A 16,098-nucleotide genomic window follows, 5' to 3' on the forward strand; every position below is an offset into this window, starting at 1 on the left:
AATAACTGAGTTGTGCTTCCACTTCAACTTGCAGAATCACAAATTTTTGTCAGACTGTATTTACATAGTTTGATCCGTCATTAGCATACATGAATTTACGAGGAGTGTGTTCTGTTCTAATTGACTGCACAGCAAATGAAAAATAAATATTGTCCTGTTGGTTAAAATGATGACAACACAGCATCACTCAAAATAATTGTTGTCTTGTCTTAATATTTTTATGTCACTTGGCTCCAAGCAAATCTACTGTGTGTTTTTTTAAATCAAACAGATGAGGTTGCAAAAAAACGAAACAAACAAAAAAAAAAGAGAAATGTGATTCTCACTTTTTCCAATTTCCTCCATCCTCAAACCTCATTCCTCCTTTTATATGTTAGCTCCTCCCACCGGAGATCCCATCAAGCAGTCGAGAAGAACAACAGACGAGTGGGGAGGGACAAAAAGGTGGAGAAATGAGACCGTCGCACCTCGATGTCATCTTTTCACGGAGGCTTCAATTAAAGATTACATCACCTCATCGACACGTGTCATTGATCAATATTTTTCATATCTACACAGTGTTGATATGCTGCTAATGTATAACGAAGAACAGCCATCATCACATTTATTTTCTTGACGCAGACAAATATATTTGACCAAATTACTTCTGAACGATTTACAGTTTTCATTGCTTGCTAACCATGAGCCAGCGTAATTAAGTAATTTCATTATTGACCGCCCCAAAAAGATACAGACTCGGCAAAATATCTATACTTAAACTAAAATATTCAAAGAAAGACAAAAACAAAATATTAACTCCTCTGTTACGTTACAAGACCGTGCAGATGTAAACAAACTTGAAACTAGGAAGCGTTGCGCATGTTGCGAATAAAAGGTCACGACCCTCAGCAGTACTTTCCAAGCATCCACCTTTTCGGTACTCGAGCTGGACTGACTTCGTAAGCCAGCTGTGAGAAGCCAGAGTGCCGACTTTGTCTTGCACGCCACCCTCGTAGAGTATCTCATCCTCTAACGACCCCGCAAAGAGACTACGCTGATCAAACCTGTTCATTGGTCTGTGAGTACTATGAAATTGTTGGAGGGATGCAGAAGACTTTAGATGGGCACGCAACAAAACTGCTTTGTTCGCATATTTGGAGGAATTTGAATCATCACCACAGAGCACCTCTAAAAGTCACCTTTATGCACACAATTATCAACGGTAAAAAGTAGTCATCGACAAAAAGTATTTCATGAATAAGGTGGTATATGTGCATAACTGATCAATTATACATATAGAGACTTGCAGACGTCACTTGGCTTCAGTATCGGTTTCACAGTTTTTTTTCCCTGTGGATTAGGTTATTAAACGATGTAGATTTTCAGATTTGGACAAAAGCGGTTTAGGGGATTTTAAGATTATGTTGATTTGCCAATTTTATTTTATTTTTTCTATTATTTCTCAACTATTAGAAAGGGAAGATGTGCCTTTTCTTTGATGCACACAATAATAACAATCAACTGCAAACTTGAATTGCGGCTTTGAACATATTCTACGTGAGATTGCTCTAAAGTTTATCCACAGTATCATCAAGAGACAAACTCCCCGCTTAGGGCTGCAGATGGCAACGCCACATTCAAGCCTTTGCACGGGGTTGGCATTTTAGCAGAAACGTGCTCTCTGGCCCCATCTGTCTGTAGCTCGAAACGCTGAGCGTGTAGAAGGGTCAGGGTGTTCGTGAGAGAGTCAAGAGAGTCTGGCTGCCACTTTCATGTTTAATGGAAACACTTGCTATTATTACACACGTCCAAAATTGAAGAATGGTTGATAAAGATGAGATAGAATTATGATACCACTGCATGAAAATACAACAACAGTGCAAAACTGCCATTTTGTTTTGTACATATTTCAACCTTTATCTGGCATTTAAAATGAAACAATAGTTTCTGGTAGGACTGTATTGATAATGAAGTGCGCAGCAGGATTTGGACGTTTGACCCAATTGTACGAGATTGTCAGAAGAGCACGGAGAATTGCTGGAACCCGTTAACAATGGGGCCATGAGTCTTATTACCTAGAGCCTCCGTTTCCAACATGGCTGCAAGGGGACAGTGAAGACGAATGGAGTTCACTGCAGCCCTGTGAAGTGCAGCTCGGCCATAACTCAGATGGAGAATGAGCTTTTTTTTTTTTTTTTTTTTTTTTTGTCTCTTCTTTTGTTTTGAGGAGGGTCTGTGTGAAGAGATACGTCAGTGAGTGCGACGCTGCAGAAACAGATGAACAGATTGTCACTTCAATTTAGAGAGACACGAGGGGCAAGACAGGAATACAAACGTGGTAGTGCATCTGCAAAAAAAAAAAAGAATGTCATGTGAAATGGCAGACCTCCAAAGACAAACATCTGTCATGTCGCCTTTATCATACAACGCAATGGCTTGTTTGATGGGGAGAACGTTGCTGCAGATCAAAAGGAATTTCTATTGTAATTATTGGATTATTCAGAAATCCAAATCTATACGGGAATAAGGAAGACGCGTCATATTCCCGAAGGAACAAGTGACTGAAGGAGTGCGTGTCGATCTTGCGGGCAGTCTGATGATGGAGCACTGTGATAGAGCTAAGTGCAGTGCAGCTTGGACTCCATCTTGAGTGATGCCTCTGGCAGATTATTAATATGTGTGTCTGCCCTTGCCAAGGGGTCAGTGCTGCATTATGATGTTGGCCATTATTGCTTTTCTTTTTTCTTTTTTTCTTTTTCTTTTTTTCTCAAATAGCCACATAAACACTAATTCAGATCCATCCAGGTGCAATCATTTTAATTCAATATTTTCGGAATGACCCAATTTGGCCTTTGCAACGATAATGCTTGGTTTTTTTGCTAATATGTACTGTGTAATTGCCCCTTAACAGGAGCGTGCACAGAGACTTTTGGGGGCCAGGTGTTCAAGCCAAAAAAGGGCACCCAACACCAAAATTATTCTTACTATGAAGAAAAAGCAATAGTATATATTTAACTTTCAAATATTTATTTCTGTTGACAAAATCAACACAGTCAATAAAAATAACTATCAACAAAGGAGGTGAAATGAAGCTTTCGTGGATATAAAAAGTCTGGACACCCCTCTTCAAATGGCAGGTTTTGGTGGCACACAAATATACCAAGACGAAGTTAATAATTTAAAAATGTTTTTTTTTAACCCCACTATTAGTTAACCTATAACATTTACCAAAAAAATGAGAGGGAAAGTAAAAATAAACAATGGAGATAACGTGGTTGCACAAGTGAAAACACCCTCTTCTAAGAGGGGATGTGGCTGTCAAACTTGCCACGATTTAAAGTGCCTCTGATCAACTCAAAATTAATTATATGTACAATTTTATCAGACTCAAATAAATGCCCCTCAAATAATATGAATTTCAGTTCTATACTACTGCTAAATACGTCCACAGAAATAAACACGCCATTGTATTGTTACTTCTGAGGTAAAAAAAAAAAAAAAAAAATTCTCACATACAGTATAGTTATCATTACAAAGGCAGAATGTGTAATTTTGTACATCACAATTTTGTGCAGGTGTGACCAGTGACTGCAAGAAAAAAAGTAAAATATATATTTATTAGACACTGGTGCAATACCACGGCTTATAAGGCAGGGTTCCAGAAAATAACATGTTAACAGTACGATGTGGGGAATGTACATCAGATTTAGGACAGTCATCACAACTGGCACTGCAACATGCAGCAAACAGCTGTTGTCATGGAAACGCAATGTTCTGATCTCATGCAACGGATCCCAACATGATTTCTATAAGCGGTATAGAGAACAAAACACCTTTGAACGGGGAAGAGGATTAAATAGGGAGCTATTTTCACAAGCATTCGAATGGTGGCAACATGGCTGCCGTTTTTAGATGAACACTGTCCTACTTCGAGTGGCATCTACTCGCTGACGCTCTCATTGTGATGTTGCTGGGATGTACTGGCTCACGTGTGCTTATGATCCACTTAAACATTGTGCAGATCGCTTCCAAACAGCTTGAGAGGGCATTATACGAAATATACAGAAGTCTCAAATGAATTTACCGGCAGCATGTGACGCTTATTAGTGATGCCCTGTTAAAATATACAAGCATGTAACACTCGCAGATGCGGCACATCTTGAAATGGAGGCGATAACTTCACTTACTAACTGGTGTGACTGTGCAATTTCATTTTAATTAATCTAATTGGGTGTGCAGGAACATGGAGCCTGATTGCTCTCTCTTGTGGCTCTTAAGGAAACTGTCCTTGGTGCTGAAAGGAATCATGCCTACGACTTCCCTTAAAGGGCGGCAAGGCAACTGATTCTAGTTTAAGTACACTATCACAAAGTAATGAAATCCAGACGTAGTGAACTGCTTTGTATCATATGTTCCCCCACCCCTAGCCCTTCTATTATGGTTTGCTTACCTGTACGATATATTTGAAAGACAGCGCATACCATGGCAGCAAGTAAGCACGGTTTTCAGAATATTGGAAAACGAACACTGCATTTCTCGTTCCTTGTCAATGCAGACCGTTTCATACAGGTCTTGTAATTGATCGCCTTGTTTGGACCTTACCTTACATAATCGTTTTGCGGCTGAGCACCAGTGAAAGAAGGTCTGTCAAGTTATGATGTAACACAGATAGGCAACCCCATTCACACCTGCAGTCTAACGCATCGCATGTTGATTTTTTAATCATCCGTACTATGCGACTATAATGAGCTCCATCAATTGACAACACATTGAAATGTGATGCAGGCAATATTATATTGTATTTCAACACGCACGCTGGCTAATTAGGCTGTTTAGGAAACGAGCAGCCGGTCTGGGTATACGTAAAAACCCTATCTGATGTTTCTCCCTGGCAAACGGACCAGAGGCAACGCGCTACTTCTGCTTTCTGGGGTCCACCACGGTCGCCTCCGATGCGATGATGTGACCTGACAGTCTGGGGCCTACCACTGACAGTGATCCATGTGGAGCGAAGGTTGTGATTGTCAGTGCAATGTCCAAATGGTCGTCGTGCGGTAGGCTGCACCACAGAATGGCTACCGGCAAACTTAAGCATCCTTGCGACTCCGATGCAGACAATGGGAGACAAACATATTTCCATTCGTCACGCTAATTATGCTGGCACGGACAACACCCCATTTCGGCAATTGATCGCACGCTTTCATTGCATTCGTGCCATTTGCATAACACCGACCTTGCACAACACTATATGTGTAAGTAAGACATACATTGGCTATTATTGGTAATATTCTAATTGGCATTCATTTTACTGTGTATTTTATTTGATAGCAGCTTTGCTCATTGGTCGCGCGCGAGGCGAGGAAGCACTCCGACATCGCATTGGCTCTTTGGGAGGAGAGAGATGGGTGGTGAGGGGGGAAGCCGGAGTCTGGGTGCGCGCAAGGGTGGGATGAAGCAACGCGAAGGTCAAGTCGTCGGTATTTATTGCGCATTCGTTCCGCTTCGGGTTTTTCAAAATAAATCCTACAGGAGGGGAATTCACCTCGCAAGGGACGTCAAGAACACACGTCGATGTTCACTGCGCGCACTACAGAAGACGGGATCAGACTAATGCCTCTTAGTCGACATCTAATTTCGGAGGGTTTCGTCGAGCAAGACCTGAGTATTTTTCGACCTCTCGCGCAAATACGCCGTTTTATTTTGAAAGGGTACTAAGGGCCATTGTGGCTGCTTTTACAGATCTCACAGCTCCCACACCCGTCAGCAGCGCGCACTGGCAACGAGGGAAAAAAAAAAAAAAAAAGGCATCACGGACAAAGGAATATGGGTGAGCTGGAGAGGATTTGCCACCGCCGGGTCCGACAATGGATGAGCGACTTGTCTTTCATTCAGCCGGAGTCCATTTAGCCCACCTTAATGAGGTGCTGGGACGCATGGTACTGCGAGCCAAAAAGGCGGAAGGCTGCGTTTAATCCGTCTGCGCATCCTATGAGTTTGCAATGGCTGTTGCGGGGATACGCAACCGGCTGGGGAGCAACGTGCCTTTTTATTATTTTGTCATATTCTCCTTATTTTGTGGCCTTTCCGTTGGACAGTTGCGCTATTCTGTAACGGAAGAACTGGAAAACGGAGCGCTGGTCACCGATCTGGCGTATGACTTGGGGCTGGATATTCGAAAGCTGGCCAGCCGCAAAATCAAGGTAACCTCCAGCAGCAGCAGTAAACGCTACGTGATTGTCAACCCGAAAAATGGCAAAATGCTTGTTAATGAAAGGATCGACAGGGAGGCGCTGTGTGATATATCCAGCAGCTGCCTCATCAATCTGGAGGTCCTCGTCGAAAATCCTACCGAGGTGCACCACGTTGTGCTGGAGATCGTGGATGTCAATGATAATGCGCCACAGTTCCCCCGGGATGAGTACCAAGTCGAGATCACAGAATCGGCATTACCGGGGTCCCGGTATCCCATTGAAAATGCCCAGGATCCGGACATTGGGTCCAATTCGGTGCGCTTGTATCAGCTGAGCCCAAACGAGCATTTCGCGCTGGTATCCAACAAACCCTCCTTAAATACAAAGCACATCGAGCTTGTGCTCAAGAAGCCCCTGGATCGGGAGCAAACGCCTTACCACCAGTTAATTCTAAGTGCTGTTGACGGCGGGACACCGGAAAAAACCGGCACGGCTATCGTCAACGTGCGAGTGTTGGACTCAAACGACAACGTTCCCATGTTCGACAGCTCTGTGTACAAGGTGAAACTGTTGGAGAATTCGCCCAAAAACACGCTGGTCATCAAACTGAATGCTACCGATCTGGATGAGGGCAAGAACGGAGAGGTTTACTACTCTTTTAGCAGCTACACTCCTGAGCGGGTGAGGCAGATGTTCAGCATGGACACGAACACAGGAGAAATACGAGTAAGCAGAAATGTTGACTACGAAGAGACCAACTCCTACGAGATGTACATCCAAGCAATGGACAAAGGCCCCGGGGCAGTGGCGGCACACTGCAAGGTGGTGGTAGAGGTGGTGGACGTGAACGACAACGTCCCTCAGATTGTGCTGTCGTCCCTGTCGAGCCCGGTGAGGGAGGACGCCCGCGCTGACACGGTGGTGGCCCTCATCAGCGTCACCGATCGCGACTCCGGCGCCAACAAGCAGGTGACTTTAGAGATCCCGGCAGGCCTTCCTTTCAAGATCAAATCATTCAGAAACTACTACACCCTGGTTACCTCAGCGTTCTTGGACCGCGAGACCACCGATGCCTACAATGTCACGCTGAGTGCTACAGACGGAGGAGCCCCCCCTCTTTCCTCTCAGAAGACCATCCGGGTAGATGTGGCCGATGTCAACGACAACCCACCGCGATTCGAGCAGACATCGTATACGGTCTACGTGACCGAGAACAACGCCCCCGGGGCCTCTTTGTGTACGGTGAAAGCTCAAGACGCCGACATCAAGGAGAACGCTCGCATCACCTACACGGTGCTCAATGACAATAACCACGGCATCCCCGTCACGTCTTATGTGTCTGTGAAGGCCGACACCGGGGAGGCCTATGCCCTGCGAGCCTTCGACTATGAGTCACTGAGAGAGTTTCACTTCCAGGTCAAAGCCCAAGATGGGGGCATTCCTCCGCTTAGTCGCGTCGCCACCGTCTACATCTACATCATGGATCAGAACGACCACGCGCCACTGATCGTCAGCCCTCCGGGTAATGGCACACGCTCCTTGGAGACGGTTCAAAAGAACGCAGATCCCGGAGCTTTGGTGACCAAAGTGGTGGCGTACGATGCAGATGCCGGTCCAAACGCCTGGCTGGTGTACGTGCTGGAGACCGCTACGGACCTGGACTTGTTCAAGGTCCACGAACACACGGGTGAGATCAGGACCACTCGTAGGATCCTGGAGGAAAACTCCACCTCATTTGCTCTGACAGTCTTGGTGAAAGACCACGGGCAGCCTGCGCTCTCCTCCACTGCCACCATCAATGTGGCTGTCATGGAGGTGCCCCCCAAGGTTGTCCCGGACCCCAAAAGGATCATCAGACCTCACAGCACCCTGCTTTTCTCAAACGTGACGCTGTACTTGATTGTCGCTCTGAGCGCCACCACCTTTGTTTTCCTGGTCACCGTGGTGGTGCTGGCCATTGTCCGCTGCCATGCTTATTGCACGCAACCTGGATCCTGCTCCCCTTGCTGTGGTTCACAGAAACCCCCTCCAGATGGTGGGAACAGTAGTGTGAGTGCGGGTGGAGGAGGGGCCGCTGGTGGAGCTGCAGGGCAACCTAATAACAATGTGGTACTCCGGAGGGACCTTAAAGTTGAGCCTCACTACATTGAAGTGCGCGGGAATGGCTCGCTAACAAAGACTTACTGCTACAAGACCTGCTTGACGGCCACCTCCGGCAGTGACACCTTCATGTTCTACAACACAGGAAGGCCCATCAGTGGCACCTGGGGCAGCGGCGCTGACCGCTTCTTCACAAGCGGAAGCGGATTTGTACGCAGGCTGAGCATGCCGGATGCCTCACTTCAAATCTGCCCAGAGGTACGTCTTATACATATACAGTTTCTATAACTATAAATGTATATCTTAACTGCAAACTTCAAAGTACATGCTCGAATGTAGGCCCAATGAAGGTTGAACCGTTTCTTACTGTTATGAGCGATTTTGTACTGTGACTTTCCCCATTTGAGACACATTTGTATTGCTTCCCTCCGGCATGGAAGCCAACAACTGAATGAGTGCTGGGCTTCATTCTCTTTGGTTCACTTCGCCCCTCATACCGTGCAGTCTCTCAGCCTAGCCCAGCTCAGCACTCACGCTGCATTAACGTCACTCCTGATGCTTTTTCTACATCCCTGTGTGATTTCTGATGATTCAGAGATTTGTGTTTCCATTTGAGGTTGTCATCACATCCACTCTCAGAGCGGGTCATGTCGTCTTTACCTCTTTGCTCTTGATATCTGACCAAGTAGGCTTGAACTACGTGTGCATGCGTGTGTCTGAATGAGACTTACGACTTTACATTTGGATTGGTCCAGTTGATTGACTCAGTAAAAGTTACTATAAGACTCGTTGTCAAGCTAAATTAAGAGCAGGCCTTCTGGTTTGGCTAATTTGCACTGAGGATGTAACATGTAACTAGCAATCTAATAATGATAGCAACAGACAATTTTTGAGATTCTAATTTCATTGAAAATTTGAAATTAGGTATGAAAAAAATGATTCAATAAACTGTAAAGATGAGGTGCTGAGGCTCTGAGCTCAACCTCGACACATTCGAATGCAAAATCCAAGTACATAAGACCCACTGATTGTTGTTAAAAAACATAATAAGTATAATAAGTCATCGTGTAAATGCAGCCTTGCAGCATAGGGGGCTTCGCTCCATTGTCACAACTCGTCTTTGGTGTTGCTATTTCAGCAGCTAGTCGTTATCACTTCCAATTAATGTTTTTTTGTTGGGGTCATTAAGGTTTAGCGACAATTTTGTATGTCCACCCTCAGCGTCCACAAGGAAACTGAAGTGGGGCTATACACAAAACCGTACCATGCTGAACCAAACCAAAACCAAACCTCTTGAGGGAAATGGGGGCCTTAGTGACTGTACAACATACCCACTAATTAAAGTCAATCAAATTCCACATGATGTTTCAAATTAGTGTATAATGCCTACCCCAATATACACTAACAGTTTAGGTTTTGGACCAGTATGGAAGTTTCGGTATCTAATCTTCATGATGTTACAGTTCCTTTTCCTTGCCAATTGTGACATGTTGAGGAAATGTTTCACTGTTGCAAAGGATATTTGATTAACCAACAGCCTCTGTTGCTCAGCCCTGCAAATTAGATTTAGTCAAAGAGGCAGTGTCTACGAGCACCAAAATACTCCCCTATGATTTGTACTGACGGAACATTATGTGCAATCTTTATCTGGGACGCTTGCTAATGCCTGAGCAGTTGCAATGCGAAAACAAAATGTTCTTGAGGTCCAATGTTGCAACCTCACTTGATGACAACACATTTACAAAACAGTGCTACTACCCATGAAGAGTTGACCCAAAACGAGTGTAGCAGTGGCATTCAGTCATGCGTGTAGTAGGCTGCAGTTACTCACATTGAAAAATTGTTATTAAAGGTCCAAACAAAATTAATGACCATGAATAAAGAAACTCATTACAATATTCTTCACGGAACTTAAAGGCATAGCCATTGGGGGGGGAATGTACGTGGCTCTTATGAAAGGCATGATTATTCCAAACTATTAAGCATTGTTTAATTGAAAAATGAAATATATCATACTTAAAAGGGGCCTTTGTAAACAACCTGTCTATTCCTCTACATTCTACAGTTGGAGACAAAAAAAAAAAGGTTTATGTCAACATTTGCAGGACTACATTCTCCCTTCGTAGTGTCTAGGTTGTGAGACGTACTTGTCTCACATGTTGAAGCCCTCTCGTCAGACCAGAGGCAAAGGGTGTAGTTGCCGTGGCAATGATGGCTCTTGCTTATCGGTTTTATGGGCAGTAATTTACCACAAGTCTGCTGGGAGCATTCCATGCTCACAAACACCGAACACCAGAAAGGGCCCGTCTCTCAAAAGCTCCAAAAGTCAATCACTAACCCTATTTAGCAGATGTGTGCCTGCGGACATCAATATGTATTACCATGTGTGTGCGCAGATCACATCCAGAGCAGGGATGTGTATCATTATTAATTGATGAGGCTGTAGCCCGGCCTGGCTCTGCACTGGATGAGATTGAACTAAACTCTCTCTTTGCTGTTATCTCCCCCCCCCCCCCCCCCCCCCCCCCCATGTCTCTCGTCCACCTCTCTCTCTCTCTCTTCTGCTTTCCCACTCACCTCTTGCACGCTCAGCCAAAAGCCCCAAATGCTGACTGGCGATATTCTGCATCTTTGAGAGCTGGCGTGCAGAGGTAAGTAACTGTTTTGCAACTTTGAGTCAACTGATACAGTATAAAAAGCAGCTTTACCCCCCTTTTTTTTGTCATGTCTTTCACTTGTGTTCTCAATTAAAAAAAAAAAAAAAAAAAAAGCTCATATTTAAGCAGCTTAGCTTGTTTACACATGTATGGCATCTCCCAGTAAACTCCAAAATGACAACAAAAAGAGCCTAACAGAGCCTAAAATGCAATATAATACTGCAAACCAGCATCTGCTACTGTCAGGATCAAATAATTGAACCTCAGCATCTCTTTTAACCCAAAAGCACTCTTCCTCCTTGAAGGCATCTCTCATCAGTGAATGCACAGCAAGTCTTCTCTGCAGTGTAACACTATATCGGCCAGTTACATTCTGAGCGTCGCATCCCCCATTTCTAGTTCTTAAGCAGGAAGCATGAAGGACAAATGAGTTATGACCTTTGTCAGATTAGCCGATGCACGCACACATCAGTTTCTGCACGTACAACTGCCCTGGCACCCACTGCTGTTTATTTATACACATTTCTTTTCTGGAGGTGTGAAGTTGTTAACATAGACAACAGGGGACTTCGAGCATTCCAGTTATACTTGCTAATACGCTATATGGACAAAAGTATTTGGACACTTGACCATTACACCTAAAGAAATTTAAAGGTTTTACAACACGGGCAGTCAAAAAGCTGCAATTCAGGGAAATGTCTTCATTCAAGCAGAGGCTACAGGAGTTGAGAAAAAAAACTTGACTTGTAATTGACAAAAAAAAGTGTCAAAAGCTATGAATTGGTTTGGGTCTGCCGGTTGAGGACCTCTTTTCTAACTTTACTCTTTTGGAGTATCTGGAAGAAAAACATTCTGGTTATTCCGAAGGATTTGTCAGGTCAGATATCGCAGAAAATTCCTCTATCGCTCTGTGTCTTTGTTCTCATTCATCCCAAAGATCAGGGCTCTCAAACAAAACTTACTCTGTTCACTGGGCTACAGTGCATGCTGGAACAGAACAGGGCGTTCTTCAAACTGAGCCCTCAATTTTAGTTTTTTAGCATGCTGAAGAGCTAAAATTATGGGAGAATTAAGAGGCATAGTCCAAGTTGAAATTGATGAAATAATTGATAACGTGAAGCTTATTACTGAGTGATGTGTACAACAGATGTACTTGCATTGTATTTTTTAAAATGATATATATATATATATATATATATATTATTTATTTATTTTTTGCTTCAAAACTGGAGCAAATCCCAAAACTAGATTAATTAAATACAAGTGTAAACAACAACAACAACAACAAAAGGAGTTGGGTGCTGCATCATCAAAATATCTAAAAAATATATATAACACTGCTACATGATTTAATTAGGCGGTTTTATTTGGAAATATTTTCAACAACAGCAAACTTGTTTCCAAGATTGTGGTTATGAGTTCATGTGAAGTCTGAATTTAGAACAGAACAATTCCCATCTTTGTCTGAATAATGAAGGAATTTCCATGGAAGCATGCATCTCATTAGCAACCAACCAAAGCATTTTCAATACAATTCAAGTTGTTTTCATCCATGTCTTACCCTTGCAGTTTGAATAATCAGGTTACAAACAGATGCAAAAATGTATAGAATGAAATGCTCCGCTAATGTGATATGAGGACAGCTGGAACTTCAGACTAATTAGTTTTTGTTTTTTCCCTCCACACGCCTCTCTTTTCTACGGAATTTTCATAATTTCACGCTAACAATGCTGACTGCTCCTTTGCGCACTCCTCTGCTCCGTCCAAGTTTGCTTTAATTGGAAATTAGTGTTAATTTCTCTGGCGTGGAAGTATCCTAATGTGCATCATGTCATCAGTGACTGTAACATGATGTGGATTAACAGAAACCATCACTGCAATTTGCCGCCACCATCTCAAAAATGTCATAGCCTGTAATGTTCATGGACACAGCAGACGCTCTCATTAACACTTAACCCCAAAACAGGCATACTGTAATCTTCTACTCTTTACACATTTTGCATGTAGCACCAAATTTACTGACCCTCATTCTTGGAATAATCAGCAGGAGCGGAAAAAGACACCAGTCTTGTTGGTGCCATACGCTGACACATTAAAGCAGGATTTTAGCAAGTAAAACATAACATTCACACTCCGTGAACATAGCCGTCTTGTATTCTTGCCACATCCGTCCCCAACATAAGTGTTGTACGTAAGACATTCTGGATGCACTGCATTGCAGAGGGCCCTGCCAGAGAATGTCCACGTATCCAAAATGCTAACTTTGTTCTAATTGCGGCGGTATGGAGGGGAAAATGTCAGCCAGTGTTTGAAGCTCCATGTAGGCTGGAAGATATTATGTACGTGTGGTTTTGCAGGAACACAAGTCCTTTTTTTTTTCCTTTTGATGTCACTGTAAGAATCATAATCACAAACTGCAGCATGATTATCATGCTGGATCTGTTAATTTCAACAGTTCCTCCTTCCAATATTTACAGCCAATCCACTGGATAAACACTGAAGTGGAGATGCTAATGTACCTAACAGCTGACACGGCGATGCTAATGTACCAGGTGTTTTGCTACTAGAAAGCTGTCACTGTGAAGCAGGTGCATTAGCAGAATCATATTCCATGAAAAGAAACGGAATGCACAAATGCTTGCCCTAAGCTGCGCCATCACTACTGAGTTATCCTTGTTGTATCCCAGCAGCTGGCACATGTAGTAACGTACAAAGGCATTTGGCCTTTTCAGTTGTCACACCATGATATTTATCGGGAACGATACTCATGGCGGCATAAACCCCTTGAAAAATGTACCTATTACAAAACAACAGTGTTTGGCCTAAACCTCATTGCAACTAATAAGAATCAAACTGACTTCTTGATTCATGAAATAATGCTGTTCCTATATTTTATGTTCTAATTTTTGCTGTGAAAAAATATTTGACACTTTGCGAACAGTATTGTACTATTACGGACAGGAGATAATAATATTATGTACATCCAATGGACACTTCCTGGTTGACATTAATGATCGAGATTGTAAAATGTAATAGGAATGAATAAATATCTCTTTGCATGCCTCTCACTTAATGTGTTGTGCTTTTCAGTTCAGTCCACATGGAGCAGGCCTCTGTGGTGCAGGGAGCCCAGGGCATGCTGGTCCAGAACTGGCCTACTGTGTCCAGTGCTGCAGGTGAGAGAGAGAATCTTGCAGTTGAAGTGTGAAAAGGGAAATTTTGCAGAGTAATGACAGGAAACGAATCGGGACTTTTGGATAGAAAAACAAATTACGAGTACTTTCTCATTACTGAAGTTGAACTGAAACTGAAATTGAATAAATCTTAAGTCATTTCTTGCTGCAGTAATGGCTCAAATGAACTCTTGCCAATGAGGTGAATTTCCGGGATGAAAAGTAAATTGATTGAGAAAGTTGATGAATTGAAAAGAAAGATGCAATTGGGTGCAACATCTTAATCGAATCCGTACTTTATATACTGTAATACACTTCTTTTGCATAGCAAACGCACCCAAATAACTGAGGTCTATGGCATTTGTAAATTCGTGTATTTTCTAATGGTTTTAGTCTCGACTTACTCCGTACACATTTGCATAAAAAAAATAATTGCTTGACGTTAATTTAATCTGTTTTGATGCTAAAAATGCTCCTGTAACCTGCACTATAAAGGATTTCTCTTCCATTCATTCTGCTGGTGGAAGTGTTGTATTTAATAGGCCAGTGGAATACGTATGTCATATGATTAGTGAGTGCTCCTCCATATTTTAAGACTGCTTATTAAAAATAGTACTTGTCCTAAAAAAAGAAAGTAGGTTGTGTGGGTGGGGGCTCTTGTCGTAAAATGGTGTGAATTATCAAAATATATCCTGTTATAATTTGTATTACATTGACCATAAATGCTATTTTCAGAGCCAAGCTGAGCATCCAAAAACCTGCGAGACTTGTTGAGAAACACACATCAACAACTGCTGCATGGAGATTTGCAAACTGAAACAGATGTTTTTTTTGTTTACTCTCGCTTCCCCCCCCCCTCCCCCCTTTTAAAGCAAATAGGAAATGATTCGAACTGTGTGAGTTGTAACATTGAACATCTGTGGCAACACAAGCAATATAAATAGTGCTGCCCTCAAACATGTCCTTTGCTTCATTATTTACACACACTGGCTCAGCGCTAATGACTGAGAAACAGCTTTTGTTGACTGAAAAGAGCATTTTTTGAGTGTGTTTCGCTCATTCCTTCACCCTATTACACATTGATTTTGAAATCTGCTTTCCTTGGCCATGCAAATCCTCAAATATTGTATTCAGGAAGAGGGCGCAGTTTGCGTATCAGGAGTTCATTGTTGCATGAGGAGACTATTTTGTTAGCGGTGGTTCAGTGCGCAGGCATATTCATGCACCGACTTGCAGGTTGATCCTTTTTAATATGCATCAAAAGGCAAAACCTTTTTTTTATTTTTTTTTTTATACACAAAGTCTGCAGTGAATCGGTATCGTGATGTATTTTAATTACAGCACCCTCAAAATTATGTTGATGTAAGCAGCCCAGTGGCCCAAAATAGCAGACATTTGTCTAATGCCATGAAGAGCGATGACAAAAGCTATTTATTATCAGTCATAAGAGACTGCAGTGAAAAAAAACAGGCCGCTTAATATGAAAAGTAATTTAGGAGAGGAAGCGCAAAGAGAGGTACAAAAGAAGGGGGGTGATGAAGGGGGTGCGGGTGGGATGGAGAATGAGAAAGGTTAAGAGGATTGGCAAGTTCCTGCAGTAGTGTTGTTGCTAGGGAACACCATGTGACTTGTTGCCTGGCAACACTGTCTAACGGAGAGATTGCTGCAGCAGCCGCACCCTCCATCAGCAGGGAGTGGGTGAAGGCTGTTCCCATGGCAACCAGCCATACCGCTGAATGGAAGAATTAAAGACCAAAAGGAGGAGGATGGAGCGAGAGTGGAGTGACAAGGTATGCTAGAAAGAGGGTATATTGTGTTGTGGAGGTAATGCAGAATATACATCTAGTGTGACACATATATTCCCACAATCATTACGACATGCATGTTGCAAACCATCCGAGGTTTCTTTCGAGCCAAAATGGAAACCAAAAGCCAATTGAAAATGTAGGACATCAGGTTACAATATACGAGGCTCCAATTTACCACTCATCAACATCA

At 42.9% G+C, this 16,098-nt stretch overlaps 1 protein-coding gene across 1 annotated transcript in view; it reads left to right on the top strand.

Annotated features, from left to right (window-relative positions):
- The window catches only part of LOC133416384 (uncharacterized), a 37,137-nt gene that overhangs the window by 15,589 nt on the left and 5,450 nt on the right, over nucleotides 1–16,098 (top strand). The window contains exons 7-9 of the mRNA XM_061703235.1: nucleotides 5,961–8,528; nucleotides 10,863–10,921; nucleotides 14,018–14,103. Of these exons, the coding sequence (XP_061559219.1) occupies nucleotides 5,961–8,528; nucleotides 10,863–10,921; nucleotides 14,018–14,103 (2,713 nt within the window). The remainder of the gene's footprint in view (nucleotides 1–5,960; nucleotides 8,529–10,862; nucleotides 10,922–14,017; nucleotides 14,104–16,098) is intronic.

The sequence above is a fragment of the Phycodurus eques genome, chromosome 17, assembly GCF_024500275.1.
Source record: "Phycodurus eques isolate BA_2022a chromosome 17, UOR_Pequ_1.1, whole genome shotgun sequence".
In the NCBI taxonomy this organism is placed as follows: domain Eukaryota; kingdom Metazoa; phylum Chordata; class Actinopteri; order Syngnathiformes; family Syngnathidae; genus Phycodurus; species Phycodurus eques.